General features: G+C 39.9%; 1 protein-coding gene across 1 annotated transcript in view; it reads right to left on the bottom strand.

Moving 5' to 3' along the window:
- The window catches only part of lgr4 (leucine-rich repeat containing G protein-coupled receptor 4), a 164098-nt gene that overhangs the window by 27124 nt on the left and 112665 nt on the right, over nt 1-24309 (bottom strand). Inside the window, exons 4-7 of the mRNA XM_063061764.1 lie at nt 15527-15598; nt 5976-6191; nt 1293-1364; nt 426-494 (exon numbers count right to left, since the gene is read on the bottom strand). Coding sequence (XP_062917834.1) covers nt 426-494; nt 1293-1364; nt 5976-6191; nt 15527-15598 — 429 coding nt within the window. The remainder of the gene's footprint in view (nt 1-425; nt 495-1292; nt 1365-5975; nt 6192-15526; nt 15599-24309) is intronic.

Raw genomic sequence — 24309 nt, 5'->3', positions numbered from 1 at the left:
CCCAAATTAGGATAAGCAACCCTTCCTGCAAGTGTATTTCTACAAGGCATCTCCTCCCAGTGCCACAATACAGGTGGAACATCATGATCTTCTGGTGCAGGAAAGATCTCAATGACGTAAAATCTGAAGCCTCTCTCCTGTACCAACTCTTGAGCCACAGGTCCACCTGTCCTCCTCCTATAGATATGAGCATGTGGCACAGGAAGTAATCCTGAAATTACAGCCACTGAGGTCCTGCATTTAGCTTTCTACTTGCCTCTCCAAATGTCCCCACCAGTACCCCATCTATTATCTATGCCATTAGTACCATTATAACTATGAGTGCTTGCTGCTCACCCTCCCTTTACAGAGTTCTGCACTTGGTACAAAGCATCCTTGACCCTAGCACCAGAGAGGCAAATAAATACACAAGATTTTGAACTCACAGCTCTTTCAGATGTGGAAGTGACTTGATAGCTTCAGGAAACTCCATTAGGTTGTTGTAGTTCAAGTCCCTAATAAGTAAAAGCAGAAACTGCTATTAAGCAATAATTCTCATCACCGCCAGTTTAACGAACACTGACTAGGTGAAAAAAAATCCAGCAATTTTAACCAAGGTGAATGCATCATTGAAATTCAAAAGCAAAACAACATTAAAGCTAAAAATCTGAAATAAAACTGAAAAATACTGTAAATACTGAAGATTAATATTACTTGTGAAGAAAGAATTAGTATTTTAGGCTTCCCATTTATGAGAATTGGATGTCAGATCATAAATCTGAAATGCAACATGAACCAGCTGAGAATGTCCACCCTTTTCTGTTACTAATTCAGATTTAAATATTGATTTTCTTTGTGCATCATGAAAAAACGTACATGGATGTATCATAGGAAGGACATGCTCTTTAATTATTATGTCAATAAAAAATTTGCACTCAATTTAAAAAGGACAAAAGTGCAATCAATAAATTAGTACTTGCAAGATTATGTAAAAAAATAGAAAATCAAGAATAAAAATGTTGCTAAAGTCAGACAATCAAACATTCAGTGAATTTTTTTAAAATCTCCATTTAAAAAGTTGAGCATTATGATATTATGTGAAAGATTCCAGTTTTTCAAAACCTGATAATGCTGCCTATTTCCTACAAATGACAAGATCTAAAGGTCATTAAAACTCAACACGTTAACAAGAAACATTCAGTAGAAGTGAAGTGGTTTCAGCAAGCATTCAAGTTATCTAGGTTGTTTTTCTGCAATTGTACAATTTTGATTACTTAGCCAGAAGGGCAAAAGGAAATAAAAATAGTACTTACAGTGTCTCTAGGTTGTCAAGCCCATCAAAGCAGTGGATATCTATCGTGTCAATTTTATTATTGTGAAGATGTCTAAAAAGAATTGAACAATAGAGAAAGCAAGAAGATCAGCATTAAAATGACAAAAATGCACTTGTGCATTACAATCTCTTTACACATCAACATATTTGAAATAGTCCAGTGCCACAGAAGTAATAACCACATAGCAGAGAAAAGTCTTCACAAACAGCAATTAAGTGCACAATTATTTTTGGTGCAATTAGTTTAGAAAATTCGCATCAGAACATAGGGAGAACTTTCTCAACATCCATTGAAACCTGAGAAATGGGAAAACAGTCATCCTAAAATAGCATCTCCGAAAGTTAATACTACTCTGAAGCGATTCAACATGTCAAAAGCTCAGCACAACTCTCAATGATCATGTGTACAAACTGCTGAAGGCCGAGGAAAGCAATTCCAAATTAAATATTTACATCAGGTGGAAAATTCGATTTGGCATCATACTCAGATTGAAATGTTTCAATTTACATGAAGCAAAACTAGGTACTCATAAAGAACTATGTGTACTCTGCTAGAAACCTGAAAAAATTGAGGACACAAAGACAGTTCTTCTCCAAATATCAATCTTTCCAGAAGTATTGTTACCTAAAATCTGCCATGCATTTGACAACTTAGGCCCAGTTTACACCTACAGCCTCTTATGTACAACCTTCAGATACTTGAGGGCATACATTAAAGATGAGGAGGCAAAAGTTTAAGACCATAAGACAAAGGAGCAGAAGTCGGCCAGTCGGCCCATCGAGTCTGCTTCACCATTTTATCATGAGCTGATCCATTCTCTCATTTAGTCCCACTCCCCCACCTTCTCACCATAACTTTTGATGCCCTGGCTACTCAGATACCTATCAATTTCTGCCTTAAATACACCCAATGACTTGGCCTCCACTGCTGCCCGTGGCTACAAATTCCATAGATTCACCACTCTCTGGCTAAAAAAATTTCTTCACATTTCTGTTCTGAATGGGCGCCCTTCAATCCTTAGGTCATGCCCTCTCGTACTAGACTCCCCCATCATGGGAAACAATTTTGCCACATCCACTCTGTCCATGCCTTTCAACATTCGAAATGTTTCTATGAGGTCTCCGCTCATTCTTCTAAACTCCAAGGAATACAGTCCAAGAGCGGACAAACGTTCATCTGTTAACCCTCTCATTCCCGGAATCATTCTAGTGAATCTTCTCTGTACCCTCTCCAACGTCAGCACATCCTTTCTTAAATAAGGAGAAAGTGAGGTCTCACCAGTGCCTTATAGAGCCTCAACATCACATCCCTGCTCCTATACTCTATTCCTCTGAAATGAATGCCAACATTGCATTCGCCTTCTTCACCACCGACTCAACTTGGAGGTTAACGTTAAGGGTATCCTGTACGAGGACTCCCAAGTCCCGTTACATCTCAGAACTTTGAATTCTCTCCCCATTTAGATAACAGTCTGCCCGTTTATTTCTTCTGCCAAAGTGCATAAACATATACTTTCCAACATTGTATTTCATTTGCCACTTCTTTGCCCATTCTTCCAATCTATCCAAGTCTCTCTGCAGACTCTCTGCTTCCTCAGCACTACCGGCCCCTCCACCTATCTTCGTATTGTCGGCAAACTTAGCCATAAAGCCATCTATTCCATAATCCAAATCGTTGATGTACAATGTAAAAAGAAGCGGTCCCAACACGGACCCCTGTGGAACACCACTGGTAACCGGCAGCCAACCAGAATAGGATCCCTTTATTCCCACTCTCTGTTTCCTGCCAATCAGCCAACGCTCTGTCCACATATGTAACTTTCCCGTAATTCCATGGGCTCTTACCTTAAGTAGCCTCATGTGTGGCACCTTCTCAAAGGCCTTCTGAAAATCCAAATATACAACATCCACTGCATCTCCCTTGTCCAGCCTACTTGTAATTTCCTCAAAAAATTGTAATAGGTTTGTCAGGCAGGATTTTCCTTTAAGGAATATATGCTGAGTTCTGCCTATCTTGTCATATGCCTCCAGGTACTCTGTAACCTCATCCTTGACAATCAACTCCAACATCTTCCCAACCACCCATGTCAAGCTAACAGGTCTATAATTTCCTTCACAAAATAATCTGCAGATGCTGGGGGCTGAGTTCCTCCAGCGTGTTGTGACTATAATTTGCTTTTTGCTTCCTTGCCCCCTTCTTAAATAGCAGAGTGACATTTGCAATCTTCCAGTCCTTCGGAACCATGCCAGAATCTATCGACTTTTGAAAGATCATCGCTAATGCCTCTGCAATCTCCATAGCTACTTCCTTCAGAACATGAGGGTGCATTCCATCTGGTCCGGGAGATTTATCTATCTTTAGACTATTCAGCTTCCTGAGTACTTTCTCTGTCGTAATTGTGACTGCGCACACTTCTCTTCCCTGCCACCCGTGAGTGTCCGGTATACTGCTGATGTCTTCCTCGGTGAAGACTGATGCAAAATACTCGTTCAGTTCCTCCGCCATCTCCTTATCTCCCATTACAATTTCTTCAGCATCATTTTCTATCGGTCCTATATCTAATCTCACCTGTCTTTTACTCTTTATACACTTGTAAAAGCTTTTAGTATCCTCTTTGATATTACATGCTAGCTTCCTTTCATAGTTAACCTTTTCCCTCTTAATGACCTTCTTAGTTTCCTTTTAAAAACTTAGCTTTTAAAAACTTCCCAATCCTCTGTCTTCCCACTAATTTTTGCTTTCTTGTATGCCCTCTCCTTTGCTTTAACTTTGGCTTTGACTTCTCGTCAGCCACGGTTGCATCCTTTTTCCATTCGAAAATTTCTTCCTTTTCGGAATATACCTGTCTTGCACCTTCCTCACTTCTCACATAAACTCCAGCCACTGCTGCTCTGCCGTCCTTCCCGCCAGTGTCCCTTTCCAGTCAACTTTGGCCAGTTCCTCTCTCATACCACTATAATTTCCTTTACTCCACTGGAATACTGACACATCAGATTTCAGCTTCTCTTTTTCAAATTCCACAGTGAACTCAATCATGTTATGATCACTGCCTCCTAAGGGTTCCTTCACCTCAATCTCTCTAATCACCCCTGGTTCATTACACAATACCCAATCCAGTACAGCTGATCCCCTAGTGGGCTCAACAAGCTGTTCTAAAAAGCCATCTCGCAGACATTCTACAAATTCTCTCTCTTGAGATCCAGTGCTAACCTGATACGAAAGAATGTATTTTTGGAAAACAGTTTCATAACTGGAATGGGCTGCCAGAGACAAATATAACAAAGGTATTTTAAAGAAGTTTAGATAAATACATCAACATGCAGGGTATGGAAGGCTAGGGACATGTACAAGCATAAAAGATTTAATTTAATTGAGTATTGTGTTCAGCACAAGCATACTGGGCCGAAGAACCAGTTCCCGTGCTGTACTATTCTACGTCCCATGTACAAGCATACTTGTATTCCAAATTAATTTTTTTATATTCCTGTACTTTGTAGACTTCCAAAGGTTCATTTTCATTCTAATTCCACAACTGGCCGTTTCAAACCCCTATTCATAGGGTTCAATGGCATTGAAAAATTAGAAATTGCATATGGGAGGGATGGAAGTCTCAACTTTGAGGATGAACTGTCTTTTTCATAAATGCAAACCCATCATCATATACTTCATTAATCTTCACCAGCTTCCCAATAGCTCATTTCATGTCACGTAAGTGTTTTAAGAGATAAGTGGCTCCAGTATGCACAGAAGAAACATGCGCAGTGCTAGTTGTGGAACTGTTTATTTCCTTTTGAGGGGCCCTGCGCAGTATGTCATCCCTCAGCTGAAGGGTTTTAAAATGAGAACATGGAAGAATAATTTTACAATTCCAAACTAGCAATGGGAATCTCCTAGCATAGATACGATGGCATAGTGCAAAATAGCACACCCCATTTCATATTCTTTCAACTCGATGCATCTGGGAAATGCTTGTAAAAGGTGGAGCAGTAACTCAATGAATTACTGATTATGTAATATATTACATATGTATCCTTGGCATGCATGTTGTGCAAACCCATTTCAAAATATTTAAGTGTTATTAGAAAGTATTATCGTAAATGAATAAAGAATCACCAGTGGGAAAACTACTGAAAAAGTGTTCAAGGTTGGAAGGTTGTACGCATGGATCTGTGGCATACATTCAAATCCAACTATATCACTGGCTAATGAGTGTCACTTGGGTTTAAAAGAAAGTTAAATAATATAAGCAAACAAAAAGTCGAGTGAGTGGAATATGAAGGCACTATGAAGAGTACAGTTTTGCCAAGTGTTCGTGCACATAAAATTAACGGTGTCATCTGAGCTCTCGTTGTACTACATCCATACCACTACTGAGCAATTTAATACTCAAAAATATAAACAATAGATTATTGAAACCCAATTAATTGAAACCCAGATTTATCCAACAAGCTTGAATTTAAAACTATTTCAAGGGATTCAAGTATGCCATTAGCTATGATAGAGCAAAATATCAAAATGATTCCATTTCCTTTACTGCACAAAATATACATTTAACTCTTCCATTAATCCAATGATGATATAATATTTGCAGCTGTACATACATTGCATGATTAATTTTTAATAAAGCTTCATAGATATATAATTTATAATGTTTCCACTTACAAGACAACTAGACTAGAGAGATTTGCAAAGGCAAAGTTGGGTATGTGAGTTATTTTGTTTAATGCTAATGTCAAGGCTTGCAGTGCAGGTAGCTTGCTCAGTTGATAAATAGGAATTCGAGTTAGGCTATTGTCATCGAGCCAAAGATGCCGCAGTTGTACCAGACCCTCAAAACTGTCTTCAGGCACAGATGTGATATGGTTTGCATCCAAACGCCTAAGAATAAAAACAAAACAATAAGTAAGCATCTTTAGCCCAGCTACTTGCAGTAATATCCAATCACTTTCTTTCAATATATTGGTGTAATTCTTAATCAGAACAGGAATAATATCTCGATGAAAATGTTCAAGAGACCTTATTCCATTTAATAAGGTTTAAAAAATAAACTTTATTTTCAGTGGCTTTGCTTGTTGCTCGGTGGCCGGGGCGGGGTCAAAGCGCTCAGAAGAGGTTGGTGCTCGGTGTCGGAGGCTCGAAGTTTCCGGACGAACTCAGAGTCCGCTGCGGTCGGGTGCTTCTAATGCGTCGGCAAGTTTGCGGATCTTGGAGGTTCATGGCAGGGAGAGTTTCTCCCTTCTACCATCTGCGTGAGATGATGGGGCTATCGGGACTTGAGACTTTTTTTTTAACCATGCCCATGGTCTGCTCTTTATCAAATTACGGTATTGCTTTGCACTGTTGTAACTATATGTTATAGTTATGTGGTTTTGTCAGTTTCAGTCTTGGTTTGTCCTGTTTTTCTGTGATATCTTTCTGGAGGAATATTGTATTATTTTTTAATGCATGCATTTCTAAATGACAATAAATGAGGACCGAGTGCCCTCATAATCTAATCTAATCTAATATCCAGTTTCAAAGCTATAATTGTAAAACTCATTCCATTTATAAACGAAGTTTTATAAAACATAACGAATTCAAAGGCTCCTATATTGATGCGGTAGTGGGAAGGTGCAAAGAATGACAAAAATTACAATGTTATGTTACATTACAATTGAAATCATAGGTTCTATAATTGCTTTTGTATTTGTACATTATTGCCACATACTGAAATATAACGAAAAGCTTTTAAGTACCACCCAAACAGACCATGTCATACATCATCACAAGGTAGCATAAAGAAAACCGAATGTAGAATATAGCATTGTAGTTATAGAAAAAGTGCAGTGCAAACGGACAAATAAAGTTTACTTGCACTGGTAGACTTGATTTTTTTAATCCAGTGCCATATTTAACAACTCACTAAATCAGCAGCAAGGATGAGAGGATGGGATCTTTGGCAAGTGTGTGGGGAGAAGAGGTTGGCCCAGAACAGACCAGAGCAGCTCAATCAAGGTTTGGAAATGAAAAGAGAAGAAAAGGCCTGGAAAAGGGCTGGAGGGAAAAAAAGGTCATTTTGTTCTGAACGGTGATGATTACAGCAAGGGATGTGCGTGGGGGAAAGAGTAAGCAGCTCCAACCTCAGTGCCATGAAAAAAACTTTTCACCTTCATTGCTAAATTTTTTGTGTCATTGGAAATAATGCAACATCATTTAAATGTTAATCAAGCACTAATTTCCACAACAGATCTGGATTCACTTCTGTTTCTCAAATAGTCATCCTTTTCATAACAGGAATTTCAGATACCACAAGACTGCTGCCATAAGTTTAGCAATGAGGCTTTGCATGTGTAATGGGTTAGGATTTTATTTCTTTTATGGTCCTATACTTCGTTACTGGGGCGGGTAAGACTACTTCCTTTATATATTGAGAACTAGTATTAAATGGAATCCTTTCACCCCAAAACGGGTTTCATTCAGCTCAGAACAAGCCACTTAAGACTATTAATTGAACAAGATTCTAATGCAATTGACTCATCTGAATGAATGTAACCATCTTTCATTACTCCTTGGAAATTTTGTTACAAGTGCTCTATGGAAAAGGACCAGGGGACCTAAAGCACCTACACCTTGGAAGATTAAGCTGCCAGTCCTGTCCCTCCCTTAAATCTATTTCTGTAATAACTATAATATCCCAGTCCGATTAGCTTCATTTGGACTATTGAGTCCAGTTCTGATTGCCGCATTATAGGAAGGATATGGAGGCTTTGACGAGAGTGCAGAAGAGGTTCACCATGATGCTTCCTGGATTGGAGATGGTAGCTACAAAGAAAAGTTGAACAAACTGAAATTTGCTTTTCCAGGAGCGTCAGAGGCTGAGGGACAACTGACAGAAGTATATAAAATTACGAGAGGTATAGGGAGGGTAGATAATCAGGATATTTCCTAAAGTAGAAATGTCATAACCTAGATGGTATAGCTTTGAGGAATAGTTTAAAGCAAATTTATAAGGGAGGTGATTTTATTAAATCTATATACAGAAAGTGGTAGATGCAAGGGAAAATTTTAAAGGAGATTTACAAGGGAAGTGTTTTGTTGAAAATATACATGCACACCCAATCACAGATGTGTACATAGATACATAGATGCTTAATATGTGCTACCAAGGGAAAGAGTGACAGCAATACAAGAGCAACACTCAAGTAGTATTTTGACAGGCACATGAACAAGAAAGGAATGGATGGAAATAGATTATGTGCAGGCAGACGGGATTATTTTCAATTGGCATCATTGTTGGTACACACATCATGGGCCCATTTCTGTGCTGTACTGTACCGGGTTGTAAATATTAATTTCAGCCCTCTTCAACATTACCTGACACCACATACAGATTACCCCTTTGGCTGGCTACTCCACTGCTCTTAATTTGCTAATAGAATGCCTTGGGTTTCTACTCCTCTTTTTTGCCTTCCTAATTTCTTAAATTCTCTCCTGCATATTCAATTACCCTCAGGATACTCCCTCAATCCTCTACCATTCATAAATTTTCCTGTTAAATAAATAAAAGTTTCAGACTAGTCATGCCACACCCAAATCTTCAAATTTGATTATTCCAAAGCATTTGCTTTGGTTACCACTTAGACATCTTAAGAATGTTTAAAACTCTGCAGCCACATTTTATCTTGCATTGTTATACTCAATTAGCAATGCTATTTCAGAGTTAAATATCCCCATGATGCTAATATTCAAATCCCTCAACAGTCTCAATCCCTCCATCTTCTGGTAACATTTACTAAGTTTACACCTCTCTGATTTTTGTGCATTTCCATCTCTAGCTTTTTAAGCACACTGAATTTAATCAATCTATTCTTGCCAGTCAAGCTTTCCGCCAGGAGTAAGCGTTTAAGAGGTAATTGCCAGTCAATCAAGGTGACCTATGGGAGTGCCTAGCTCAGATACTTGAAGGTAGGATTAACTGGGCAGCTTTGTCATCCTGCATGGACACAATGGGATGAATTCATTCAGTGTCATAAAGATCCTAAGGTGAACAAAACAACTGTTAAATACTTACAATTCAATAACCAGTATACACTGATTAACTGCATTTTTGATCACATCTTGATGAACTGAAAAATAATACTTACTGGATTATACCACAAACCAGGATCAGCAATCCAACTAAATACAGTCACATTTATACTGCTGTCCAGTTTTTGAGTATAATCAAATTTACTTCTCACAGAGCAATGAACAATTTTTAATAAAACAAGTAGCACATAGTTCACTTCATAGCAGACACATCTGTTGCACATCAAACTTACAGTAAGCTGTTCAGTTTCCATTAAATATATAAGGAAGTGCTTCTGCAAATGTGTAGAGTGTAATAGGCCATCAATATTATCTGGCCTTTTCACGTTTTACACAATATAGTTCAAACCTATTCCTTAAATCTGTGTGACATGCATGCCAGTTATGTAATGTAATCTAAACATGGTTTCAATTTGTCTATCTTAAAAAGAAAGCAAACAAACTCAGTTATTTGTAACCTGAAAGTAAGAGTAAAATCCTATAACATTATATAGTACAATCTCCCTCAAACTGAATAGAAACAAAAATCATTGAAGAATAAAAACTTTTAAAATCTTGTCTTAATGCAGGGTGGCATAATTATTCTGGAATAACTTTCAGAATGTTTGTATGTTGAACAATTATAGCTAAAAATAACAGCAGAAAATTAACTTTAATGGAAAGTGACTGCATTTCCCACTGTCCTCAAAAATAAACACCCCGACAAAGAGTCAACAGTCTTCGCTTGGAGAATTTCTTGTTTTCGAACACATGCTGCCGTCTGGAGTCAATACCTCCAGTTAAAGGTAACAATCTCTGGATTGTTACTCAAGCCACATGGAAATTGGCAAGGGCTAATAAAATTAGAAAGCTTAATGTGTGGCTCAAAGATTGGTGTAGAGAAGTGGGTTTGAATTAATGGAACGTTGGCACCAGTATTAGGGAAGGACAGAGCTGTTCCATGGGAAGGGCTCCACCTGAACCATGCTGGCAAATCACATAACTAGGGCTGTGGATAAGACTTTAAACTAAATATTAGGGAGGTAAGTTCAACACCTTAGAAAAGTAAGTGCAAAGTAAATGGGAAGGAGAGTACAGGAAAGGCTACAAAAGTCTCCAGAATAAATGAACAGACAAAAAGTTTAGAAAGGGATAAGAATATAATTTTCTTTTAAATTGAAAAAAGTGATGAATACAGGACTGAAGGTGTTATATTTGAATGCACATAATATATGAAATAAGATAGATGTTCTTGTAGCCGAGTTAGAAATTGACATTTATAGCAATTGTAAGCATCGTGTACCAACAATATCGTGTTTGAAAGAAGATCACAGCTGGGAGCTTAACATACAAGGATTCTGGAATGGTTCTGGAAGCCTGCAAAAATTACAAATGTCACTCCACACTTTAAGAGGGGAGGGAAGTAAAAGAAACAGGAAATTATATACAGTTAGCTTGACTTCACTGGTTGGCAAGATGTTAAAAGAGTCCATTATTAAGGAGGCTTGGAAATACATGATAAAATAGGCCAAAGTCACCATGGTTTCCTTAAGAAGAAACCTTGCTTGACAAATCTGTTGCAATTCCTTGAGGAAATAACAGACAGGACAGACAGAGGATCAATGGATGTTGTTTACTTGGATTTTCAGAAGGTGCTACACATGATGCTGTGAAGCAAGAGCCTAATGTATTACCGGAGAGATACTCTCACGTATAGAACATTGGCTGACTGGCAGAAGGTAAAGAGTGGGAATAAAGGAGATCTTTCCTGATTGGCTGCTAGTGACTAGTAACGTTACACAGCAATTGGTGTTGGGTCCGCTACTTTTCATGTTACATTTTAATGACATGGATAATGGAACTGATGACTTTGCGGCCAAGTTTGCAGATGATACAAAGGTAAGTGGAGAGGCAGTGTTGAGAAAGCAAGGAGAAAATTCACAAATCAGAAGTGCAAAGGGACTTGGGAGTCCAGGTGCAAGATTCCCTGAAGGTTAACTTGTACATTGAATCAGTATTACGGAAGGCAAATGCAATGTTAATATTCATTTCAAGAGGACTAGAATACAAAAGGATGTACTGTTGAGACTTTATAAGCCCACATTTGGAGTGTTGTGAGCAGTTTTTGAGCCCCTTAGCTAAAAAGAATGTGCTGGCATTGGAGGGGGCTTTAGGCCTGTACTCACTGGAGTTCAGAAGAATGGGGGGGCGGGGGGGGTGGATCTCATAGAAACCAATCAGATATTGAAAGCTCAAGATCAGACTGACATGGAAAGAATGTTTCCAATAATGGAAGTGTCTAGGACCAGAGGGGGCAGCCGCAGGATAGAAGGACTTCACTTTAGAACAGACATGAGGAGTTATTTCTTTAGCCAGAGGGTGGTGAATTTGTGGAATTCATTGTCACAAGCAGCTGTGGAAACAAGTCATTGGTTATATATAAAGTGGAGGTTGTTAGGTTCTTGATTCATAAGGGTTAAAGGGACAAGACAGGAGAACAGGGTTGGGAGAGAATATAAATCAGCCGTGATTGAATGGCAGCATATTCAATTGGGCCTAATGACGTAATTCTGTTCTTATAACTTGTGTCATTAAACCGGCTAATGAACCAATTACACTAAACAGTCTGAAAAGAAAACAATTTAATTAACTTCAAATATTATACAGTGCTAAATATAAGACAGATCATGACAACTATAAACTGAACTAAACCAATTAAAATAAAATTTTAAATCCTTTTACAAATTGATGAAGTACAATTATTTTGGGGGGAGTGGGGTGGGTGGCCTGATAGTTTGCTAAGCAGCAATTATGATTTAACATCATTAAAAGCTCAGTTATATGAGAGCGAAGGTGAGATTTTCCCATCAGTGTGCTTAACAATTTAAACTATTATCAAAGTAGTTCCACTAATTAAACTAATTCGGCGGGGGTGGGGGGTGGGGAGGTGAGAACTGGAATGATGAGACTCAGGGTAGGATGGATGGTAAAAAAGTAAAGATAGGGTGCAGTCAGTTTGTCAGGAAGGACAGGCAGGTGATGGAAGTCTCAGCCAACAGGGTGAGTATCAGTACCTTAGGGATGCAAAATCAAATAGGGTAGCAAATATGGTACTCAAGATGTTGTATCTCAATGCGCGGAGTATAATAAATAAGGTGGATATTCTTGTTGCACTTATAGATTGCCAGGTATTATGTTGTAGCCATCACTGAATCATGGCTGAAGGATGGTTGTAGTTGGGAGCTGAATGTCCAAGGTTAAACGTTGTATCAGAGGGATAGGAAGGTAGGCAGAGAGGGGAGGTGTGGCTCTACTGGTAAAAAAAAAATAGCATCAGATCAGTAGAAAGATGTGACATAGGATCAGAAGGTATTGAATCTTTGTGGGATGAGTTAAGAAACTGGAAGGGTAAAAGGACCCTGCTGGCAGTTAGATACAGGCATCCCAACAGTGGCTAGGAGGTGAACCACAGATTACAGCAGAAAATAGAAAAGGCATGTCAAAATGCTATGTTAGTCATGGGAGATTTTAACATGCAGGTCGGTTGCAAAAATCAGGTTGGTAATGGATCTCAAGAGAGTGAGTTTGTTGAATGCCTAAGGGATGGCTTTTTAGAGCTCTTTGTTGTTGAACCTATTAGGGTATCAGCTACACTGGATTGGGTGTTATGTAATGAACCAGAGGTGATTAGGGAGCTTAAGGTAAAAGAACCCTTAAGAACCAGTGATCACAATATAATTAAGTTCAACTTGAAATTTGATAGGGAGAAAGTAAAGTCTGACGTAGCAGTATTTCAGTGGAGTAAGGGAAATTACAGTGGTATGAGAGAGGAGTTGGCCAAAGTAAATTGGAAGGAGCTGCTGGCAGGGATGTCAGCAGAGCAGCAATGGCATTCATTTCTGGGAAAAATGGGGATGGTGCAGAACATGTGTATTCCAAAAGTGAAAAAATAATCAAATGGCAAAATAACACAACCGTGGCTGACAAGGGAAGTCAAAGCTAATGTAAAAACAAAAGAGAGTGCATACAACAAAGCAAAAATTAGTGGGAAGATAGAGGATTGGGAAGTTTTTAAAAACCTACAGAGAACAACTAAAAGAATCATTAGAAGGGAAAAGATGAAATATGAAAGCAAGCTAGCAAATAATATTAAAATGGATAGTAAAAGCTTTTTCAAGTATAAAGAAAGAAAGATGACAGTGGAGATAGGGCAGCTAGAAAATGAGGCAGGAGAAATAATAATGGGGGACAAGGAGATGGCAGATGAACTAAATGAGTATTTTGCATCAGTCTTCACTGTGGAAGGCACTAGCAGTGTGCCAGATGTTGTAGTGTGCGACAGAAGAGAACCAGATACAGTTACTATTACAAGAGAAAAGGTGCTCAAAAAGCTGAAAGACCTAAAAGTATGCAAGTCACCCAGACTAGATGAACTGCATCCTAGGGTTCTGAAAGAGGTAGCGTTAGAGATTGTGGCGGCATTAGAAATGATCTTAGAAAAATTATTGGACTCTGGCGTGGTGCCAGAGGACTGGAAAATTGCAAATGTCATTCCACTCTTTTAAGACAGAATGAAGGCAGCAGAAAGGAAATTATAGACCAGTTAGCCTGACCTCAGTCTTTGGGAAGATGTTAGAGTCAATTGTTAAGGATGAGGTGATGGAGTACTTGGTGACACAGGACAAGATAGGACAAAGTCAGCATGGTTTCCTTAAGGGAAAATCCTGCCTGAGGAACCCGTTGGAATTCTTTGAGAAGATTACAAGTAGGATAGATAAAGGGGATGCAGTGGATGTGTATACTTGGACTTTCAGAAGGCCTTTGACAAGGTGCCACACTTGAGGCTGCTTATCAAGTATTACAGGAAAGTTACTAAGATGGTTAGAGCATTGGCTGATTGGAAGAAGGCAGCGGGTGAGAATAAAAGGATCTTGTCTAGTTGGCTGCGAGTGACTAGTAGTGTTCCACAGGGGTTGGTGTTGGGACCATTTCTTTTTATACTGTGCATAAATGATTTAGATGATGAAATAGATGGCTTTGTTGGCAAGTTTGCAGATTATATGAAGATTGGTGGAGGGGCAGATAGTGTTGAGGAAACAGGTAGGATGCAGAAGGACTTAGGTTAGGAGAATAGGCAAGAAAGTGGCAAATGAAATATAATGTTGGAAAATGCATGGTCATGCACTTTGGTAGTAGAAATAAATGTGCGGACTATTTTCTGAACAGGGAGAAAATCCAAAAACCTGAGATGCAAAGGGACTTGGGAGTCCAAGTGCAGAACACCCTAAAGGTTAACTTGCAGGTTGAATTGGTGGTGAGGAAGGCAAATTTAATGTTAGCATTCATTTCAAAAAGGTCTAGCATACAAGAGCAAGGATGTGATGCTGAGGCTTTATAAGGCACTGGTGAGGCCTCACCTTGAGTATTGCATAGAGTTTCGGGCTCCTCATCTTACAAGAGATGTGCTGGTATCGGAGAAGGTTTAGAGGAGATTCACAAGGATGATTCCAGGAATGAAAGAGTTATCATATGAGGAACGTTTGATGGCTCTGGGTCTGTACTTGCTGGAATTTAGAAGGATGAGGGGGGGGATCTCATTGAAACCTTTCGAATGTTGAAAGGCCGAGACAGAGTAGATGTAGAAAGGATGTTTCCCATGGTGGGAGAGTGGGAGAGTCTAGGACAAGAGGGCACAGTCTCAGAATAGAGGAGCGTCCATTCAAAACTGAGATGCGGAGAAATTTGAACTTGTGGAATTTGTTGCCATGTGCAGCTGTGGAGGCCAGGTCGTTGGGTGTATTTAAGGCAGAGATTGATAGGTTCTTGATTGAACATGGCATCAAAGATTACGGGGAGAAGGCCGGGAAACGGAGTTGAGGAGGATTTAAAAAAGGATCAGTCAGGACTGAATGGCGGAGCAGACTTAATGGGCCAAATGGCCTTATTCTGCTCCTATCTCTTATGGTCTTGTGGTCTAATATCAGTGCAAGCAAATCAAGCATGATTATAGCAGAAATAGCTGCAAACAGCTCTGCCTATGAAAATGCACTGGAGCAGACAACATTTTCTGGATTTCCACATTGAATTTTATCCATTCAAAAACCTAAAATTGCTGTCTGATTCATAGAGGAATAGTGATAGAACACAAAATCCAGATCAGTACTTACAATGACTGCAGTATTGAAAGTCCTTTTAGGGCTGCACTTGGTACAGTTTTCAACTGGTTGTTCTGAAGCATTCTATAAAAGAACAGCAGACCGCTCAATTTTCAGATATAGTACACTGTTAAATATATTAATCGGTGCAGAAAGTGTCAAAATACAACCAAATTTTACTAATGTATATTTCACATTCACTCTCTATGCATTTTCACCCACTAGGTTTGGCTTACATAATTGGCTACACATTTTCCCACAAAACAGTGAACAGCAAATAAGGATATCCAAGTCAAAATTAACGTTCCATGGATCAACATAATTTCCCACTTTTAATATTCCCACAGGAATAACAGTGGTGTAAGTTAACAAGGCCTAATATTTTGGAAATGATCATAGAGACTCTGTACTGCCAGAACCTTGGTGGTATAATCTACTCAGTTGGGCTCGAACAAACTTGACACTGGCTGTAAAAAGGAGTATTTTAACATCTGCAGTGATGGGAAACTCAAAGCTGAAACCACTACAGACAGCATATAACAGACTGTTGAAACTGATAAACAGAACAGATGTAATTTTATATGGCTTAGAATGTAGTCACTCGGTAGATCATGTTTCTGCTAGTTCTTCTAAACCACACCATTTATACTTATCTTCCCCATCAACCCTCACCCCAATACACACCTTCCCCACAGACCTTCAGTAGCAAAACTGTTCAATATCTGAACACATCTGTTAGGTCCCCTCTTAAAACTACATGCCTTAGGCTGATCTAGTAAATCTGTTAATGACACACATCTCTTGCACCATTCCAGCAAACTGACATTCACACCGACCAAACACTGATTCTTCAAGCATGAATCAAAATTGAAAACTGTTTTCTAAACAGGCCTTAACCAATTAACGTAATGTCTTTAATGTCTTTCCATTCAGGAAGTATGAAATCTTGTATGTTTAATAGCTTTCGCAACTTATTAAAGATCTCTGATCTTTATGCACATCTGTTCGGACATTCCCTCCAAGACTGTCATATTTAGTTTTTAATTCCTCTCATTCTTGTTAAATAAAGTACATAATTTCATAGTAGGCCGTATTTAATGATGAGTCTATCGATTCCACAGGTCTGCTATATGCGCTTCATACTGGTTACAATGCTGAATTTCCTATCATCTGCAAGTTTTGAAATATTCTCTTTACAGCCAAAGCTGTAAATTAATAACCTAAAGTTTTGTCTATCAACCACACTCATTGTAGCATCTCTTTCCCGTAAGTATTTGGTATCCAAGAGTGAATTTATAAGCAACATTGTCTTCGAACAGTTTTTTTTGAGAAGGTGATGAAGATGATAGATGAGGGTAGAGCAGAAGATGTTCTCTATCTGGACTTTAGTAAAGCATCTGACAAGGTCCCACATGGCAGGTCAGACCACAAGATTAAGTCACAAGGAATAAACTGCAAGCTGTTAAGGTGGATACAAAAGTGGTTTTGTTGTAGAAGACATGGCAGTGGTGGAGGGGTACATCTCTGACTTAAGATCTGTGACCAGTAGTACTCCACATGGATCAGTGCTAGCACTGAAAATATAGGTGATTTTATTAGTAAGTTTTCAGTTGATTTGACAATTGGTGGAGTTATGGGTTATAAAGAAATTTGTCAAAGGATAAAGCAAGATATGGAACAGCTGGAAATTTGGGTGAGGAAATGGCAGATGCAGTTTAATCTAGGCAATTGCAAGGCATGCTTTGGAAGGGCAATGTATACAGTAAATGGCAAGATTCTTAATAATATTGATACACAAAAAGATGATGGGGTACTGGTCCCTGGCTCCAAAAAGCAGCAGTACAAGCAGAGGGCATACTACATAAACACCAGGGAATCTGCAGATGCTGGAATAAAATTTGCTGGTGAACACAGCAGGCCGGGCAGCCTCTCTAGGAAGAGGTACAGTCGACGTTTCAGGCTGAGACCCTTCAGCCTGACGAAGGGTCTCAGCCCTAAACGTCGACTGTACCTCTTCCTAGTGACATACTACATGTTGCCTTCATCAGTTGGGGCACTGAGTCATGTAGCAATTGTAGAAAATTTACACGTAGAGGTTTTGGAGAGGGTACAGAGGATGAAGGGACTAGGAAAAATTGGACAAACTTGGAGTCTTTCCCTGGAACATGGAAGCTGAGGGGTGACCTGACAGAAGGATAAAAGGTTAGAGGTATAGATAGGACAGATAGTCTTTTTCCCAGGGGAGGGGAGGGGGAGAAGCATTAAATACTAGAGAGCATAGCATTGTAGCAAGTGGTAGGCACCTGGAATGGGCTGCCAAGAGAGGTGGCAGAAACTGATATGATAGTACTGTTTAAGAGGTATTTGGACAGAGAGTAGAAGGACACAAATAACATCCAGGCAAATTGGATTAATTAAATTGGCTTCACGATCAGTGCAGACACAAAGGCCCAAAGGGCCTGAGCTTGCGCAAGACTGTTCTATGATGAACAAGTTTTTGTGTGACACCAGGATCTAACATTGTGTTCCCTCTCTCCAAAGGTCTACACTTCTATCAGATTCCATCTTATTCAGCCCTTTATTTTTCCATCTATCACCTCCCAGCTTCTCACTTCATCCCTCCTCCCCCACCCACCTAGGTACCTTCCTCCCTCATCTGACTTCACCTATCACCTTCGAGCATATATTGCTTACTATTCTGGCTTCTTCACCTTTCCTTTCAATCCTGATGAAGGGTTTCAGCCCAAAACATCAGCTGTTTATTCCCCTCCATAGATGGTGCCTGACCTGATGAGTCCCTCCAGCATGTTGTGTGTGTTACTCTGGATTTCCAGCATCTGCAGAATCTCTTGTATCTCACACTATGTAACTGGATCATGTGAACATGCCAGAAAAAGGTCTTGTCCAAAAAAAAACTGCTTAGAAAATCTTTGATAGATAGCAAAGCCATGCTCTCAGTTTTGAAGTCAGAGGTAAAAAAAAGCTTTGAGTACTTTAAAGAATCCATGGTTTTCAGAAGCATATGATAAAAAAACTTTCAAAAATCTTCCTTGGTAATCGTAAAATCTCCTTTGAAATAAATGCTTAAGGATTCAGTAACAGGTCTTACTTTAGGTGCTGAGGATTCTCTACTGATGGTCATGATTCCAGGGCAGAGCATGCCAGATTCACCAAATGGTTTGTTAACAAGTTCAGTACATTTTGCACCAAAATTACTCGGCTTTATTGGGGTAAATACTAGCACTGTATCACTGAACTGCAAATTAGCAACATGTATTGCCCCGTTTATTCAAGGGCAATGGCATTAATAATGGCTGCAAATGCCAAACAGGCCAGAAATTCAGTGCTTGACAAAAAACCCCAGATCATCTCCTAAAGCACATCATACCCACATTCCTTTATTAGCATTAAAACCAGAAAATAATCAAGGCTATATTTAAAGAAGAACATACTTAACATTTCAAGCAGATGACCTTTCATCAGAACTGAAAAAAGTTGGAGATAAAACAAACCTTATCAAAGGGAGGAGGGGTGGTGAATGCCCAATAAAAATCCTGTTATTGCAAGGCAGATGTGAGTAAATGAATGAAGTATTCATAGTGCAAGGTAAAAGCAGCTATTTGTTAAATAATAGGTGGTCTGCTTAGTAATGGCTTAAACTAGGAGAAACTTCAGAATCAGATTCATCATCACTGGCATAAATCTTGAAATGTGCAGATTAGTGGCAGCAGTAAAGTGCAGGCATTACAAACTACAATGAAAACAGATAAATAATTCAAAAGAGGAATAGTGAGGTAGTGTTCACAAGTTCATGCCTTCAATCAGGCTTGCGTGAAAGAAACCTCTGCCCAGTTACCATCAGCATATAACCTGTAGCATATGAAGTCCCAACACACTAGACCACTGCTATGCTACAATAAGGAATGCCTACCGTTCCATGCACAGACACATTTTGGGAAATCTAATCACTTGGCTGTCCTCCTACCCACTTACAGACAGAGACTGGAAGAACAAAGCTCCAGAGATAAGGACAACAAAGAGATGGTCGCAGAAGGCAGAAGAATGGCTACAGGATTTCATCAAGTCAATCAGTTCAATGACTCATCAGTAGATGAATACACCACAGCTGTCAAGGACTTTATAAGCACAGTCGTATACAAGTGTGTCTCCACAAAATCATTCAGAGCCTTCCCCAACCGGAAGCCCTGGATGAACCAGGAGATCTGCAATCTGTTAAGGACCAGATCAGAGGCATTCAGGTCTGGTGAAGTAAGATACAACAGGTCCAGGTTCAATCTCCAGAAAGCCATCTCATGTGTGAAGTGGCAACTCGGGACTAAACATGAACCAATGACGGATGCTTGACAACTATGGCGGGGCTTGAATGTTAACGCTTATGAAGTAAAATCAAGCGACATAGGTGACAACAGGGCTTCACTTCCAGATGAGCTCAATGCATTCCATGCTCACTTTGACCGTTGAACAATGGAGGAAACTTCACAAGCTCCCACACCTCCAATGAACCTGTGATTTCAGTCTCTGAGACTGATGTGAAAGCATCCTTCAGGAGGGTGAACCCACAGAAAGCATCCGGCCCAGATGTGGTTCCTGGCTGAGTATGAAAGACCTGTGCTGATCAACTGGCTGGGGTGTTCAATGATATCTTTAACCTCTCACTTCGGCAGTCTGAGGTACCAACCTGCTTTAAGCTGGCCTCAATCATACTGGAACCTATGAAGAACGTAGTAACCTGCCTCAATGACTAAAATGAACCTGCCTGAGAAGCAACTTGGATCCACTCCAATCTGCCTTAATGGTACAACAGGTCCACAGCAAATGCAACTTCATTGACTCTTCACTCAACCCTGGAACATCTAGACAGCAAAGATCATACATCAGGATGCTCTTTATTGACTACAGCTCAGCATTCAACAGAATTATCCTCTCAAAACTAATCAATAAGTTTCAAGATCTTAGCCTCAATACCTCCATGTGCAATTGGATCCTCAATTTCCTTACTTGCAAACCCCAGGTATAGTTTGGATTGCCAACAAGATCTCTTCCACAATCTTCATCAGGATAGAGGCACTGCAAGGGAGTGTGGTTAGCCCCCTACCATATTTAACTTTGCTATCGATACCACTTTCAATGGCCAGATCAAAGGTAGTGATGAATCAGCATATAGGAGGGAGATTAAAAAGCTCGCTGAGTGATGCCACAACAACAAGCTCACACTCAATGTCAGCAAGACCAGCGAGCTGATTATTGACTTCAGGGGCAGGAAAATGGAGGTCCAGGAGCTAAAACTCATCATGGGGATCAAAAGTGGAGAGGGTCAGCAATTTTAACTTCATCATTTCCGAAGACCTGTCCTGGGCCCAGCATGTAAACACAACTATGAAGAAAGTATGGCTGTGCCTCTACTTCCTAGAAGTTTGAGAAGATTTGGCATGATATCTAACACTTTGACAACTTCTATACGTGTACGGTGGAGAGTATATTGACTGGTTGCATCATGGCCTGTTATGGAAACAACTATGCCCTTGAACGGAAAATCCTACAAATAGTAGTGAGTACAGCCCAGTCCATCATGGGTAAAGCCCCCTCTCTCTTCCATTGAGCACATCTACATAGAGTGCTGTCATAGGAAAACAGCATCCATCATCAGGGACCTCCATCACCCAGGCCATGCTCTCTTCTCTCTGCTGCCATCAGGAAGGTGGCACAGGACCATCAGGACTCACACTACCAGATTCAGGAATGATTACTACCTCTCAGCTATCAGGCTCTTGAACCAGTGTGGATGACTTCATTCAATTTCACTTGTCCCATGACGGAGCTGTTCCCACAAAATTATGGGCTCGCTTTCAAGGACTCTTCCAACTCATGTTCTCAACATTTTATGTTTTTCTTTCCTCTTTTTGTACTTAAGAAGTTTGCTGTTTTTTGCATATTGTCCAACCTTTTGGATATGGTCTTTCATTGATTCAATTATTGTTCTTGGATTTACTGAGTATGCCCACACAAAAATGAATCTCAGAGTTGTATATGGCAAAATATGCTGTATGTACTTGGATAATAAATTTACTTTGAACTTGAATGAACCATTCAGAAATCTAATGGTGGTGGGGAAGAAACTTTTGCTTAAACGTTGATAGTAGACCTTAAGGCTCCTGTACCTCCTTTCTGATGGTAATGAGAAGAGAGCATGTCCCAAATGGTGAGGATTCCCTGTCACTGTGGAAGGAGCAATACCTATCTCACCCCTGTTAATGTGAGAGAAAGCCTGTGGGACGTCAGAATGTCAGAGTGAACAGTTAGTTTTTGATGGTCTGTGGTCCACGGTCTCTTTGAGGGATTTGCTGTTCTTACGTGGTGGGTGGTGGAAATGCTGATGCTTTATGCTAGAATAATTTGGGGGAAGGCCCGGGGGCTTTGGGTTTTTACGTCTTTATTTTTGTCACTCATTCTTTGGGTTTTTTACCCTCTGTTCCATGGATGTTTGCTGACAGTAAGAATTTTAGATTGTATATTGTATATAAGACCATAAAAACATAAGATATAGGAGCAGTAGATCATTTGGCCCATTGAGTCTGCTCTGTCATTCAATCATGGGCTGATCCAATTCTTCCAGTCATCCCTACTCCCTACCTTCTCCCCATACCCTTTGATGCCCTAGCTAATCAAGAACTATCTCTGCCATAAATACACCCAATGACTTGGCCTTCAAAGCTGCTCGTGACAACAAATTCCACAGATTTACACCATCTGACTAAAGTAATTTCTCCACATCTGTTCTAAATGGACGTCCTTCAATCCTGAAGCTGTGCCCTCCTGTCCTAAACTCCCCTACCACGGGAAATAACTTTGACATATCTAATCTGTTCAGGCCTTTTAACATTTGGAATGTTTCCGTGAAGTCCCCCTCATGCTCCTGAACTCCAAGGAATACATCCTAAGAGGTGCCAGACTTTCCTCATATGGTAACTCTTTCATTCCTGGGATAATTCTCATGAATCTTCTCTGAACCCTCTTCAATGTCAGTATATCCTTTCTAAAACTGCACACAATAATCAAAGTGTGGTCTCACGAGTGCCTTATAGAGCCTCAACATCACATCCCTGCTCTTATATTCTATACCTCCAGAAATGAATGCCAGCACTGCATTCGCATTCTTCACCACTGACTCAACCTGGAGGTTAACCTTTAGGGTATCCTGCACAAGAGCTCCCAAGTCCCTTTGCATCTCTGCATTTTGAATTCTCTCCCCATCTATATAATGGTTTGCCCATTTATTTTTTCCACCAAAGTACATGATCATACACTTTCCAGCATTGTACTTCATTTGCCACTTCTTTGCCTATTCCCCTAAACTATCTAAGTCTCTGCAGGCTCTCTGATTCCTCAACACTACATGCTTCTCCACCTATCTTTGTATCATCGGCAAATTTAGCCACAAATCCATTAATCCCAAAGTCCAAATCACTGACAAAAATCGTAAAAAGTAGCGGTCCCAACACCAACCCCTGTGGAACTCCACTGGTAACCAGCAGCCAGCCAGAATAGGATCCCTTTATTCCCACTCTCTGTTTTCTGCCGATCAGTCAATACTCCACTCATGCTAACAACTTCCCTGTAATTCCATGGGCTCTTATCTTGCTAAGCAGCCTCATGTGCAGCACCTTGTCAAAGGCCTTTCTGACACCACATCTACTGCATCTCCTTTGTCTGCCCTGCTTGTAATTTTCTCAAAAAATTGCAGTGGGTTAGTCAGGCAAAATTTTCCTTTCAGGAAAGTATGCTGGCTTTGGTCTATCCTGTCATGTGCCTCCAGGTACTCCATATCCTCTTCCCTAACAATCAATTCCAACAGCTTCCCAACCACTGATGTCAGGCTAACAGGTCTATAGTTTCATTTTCTGCTGCCTCCCACCCTTCTTAAATAGCGGAGTAACATTTGCAATTTTCCAGTCATCCGGTCCAATGCCAGAATCTATCAATTCTTGAATGATCACTGTTAATGCCTCTGCAATCTCTCCAGCTACTTCCTTCAGAACCCGAGGGTGCATTCCATCAGGTCCAGGAGATTTTTCCATCCTCAGAAAACTAAGCTTCCTGAGCACCTTCTCAGTCATAATTTTCACTGCATACTTCACTTCCCTGATACTCTTAAACATCCGGTATACTGCAGGTGTCTTCCACTGTGAAATCTGAGGCAAAATATAAATTCAGTTCCCCCACCATCTCTGCGTCATTTGCTATCGGTCCTATATCTACCCTCGACTCCCTTTTAACTCTTATACACTTAATAAAGCTTTTAGTATCTTCTTTGATATTAGTCGCCAGCTTCCTTTCACAATTTATCTTTTCCTTCCTAAAGACCTTTTTAGTTTCCTTCTGCAAGTTTTTAAAAGCTTCTCAATCCTCTATCTTTCCACTAGCTTTGGTTTCCTTGTATGCCCTCTCTTTTGTTTTTACTTTGGCTCTGACTTCACTTGTCAGCCACAGTAGTATCCTTCTTCCATTTGAAAAGTTCTTCTTATTTGGAAGATATGTGTCTTGCACTCCCTTCATTTTTTGCAGAAACTCCAGCCATTGCTGCTCTGCTGTCCTGCTAGTAATTTTTTTTCTGATATTGAAACTATTGATGGTGGGGTGGCTTTTGCCTGTGAGGAAGTTGGCTGAGTTTATAACAGTCTGAAGCTTCTTACAATCCTGTGCACTGACATCTCCATACCAGCGATGATGCAACCAGAGAGAATGCCCTCCATAGTACATCTGTAAAACTTTGCTTG

The sequence above is a fragment of the Mobula hypostoma genome, chromosome 11 (assembly GCF_963921235.1).
Source record: "Mobula hypostoma chromosome 11, sMobHyp1.1, whole genome shotgun sequence".
Taxonomy (NCBI): domain Eukaryota; kingdom Metazoa; phylum Chordata; class Chondrichthyes; order Myliobatiformes; family Myliobatidae; genus Mobula; species Mobula hypostoma.
The sequence above is the reverse complement of the archived record's forward strand: the minus strand, read 5'-3'. Positions and strand labels throughout refer to the sequence as shown.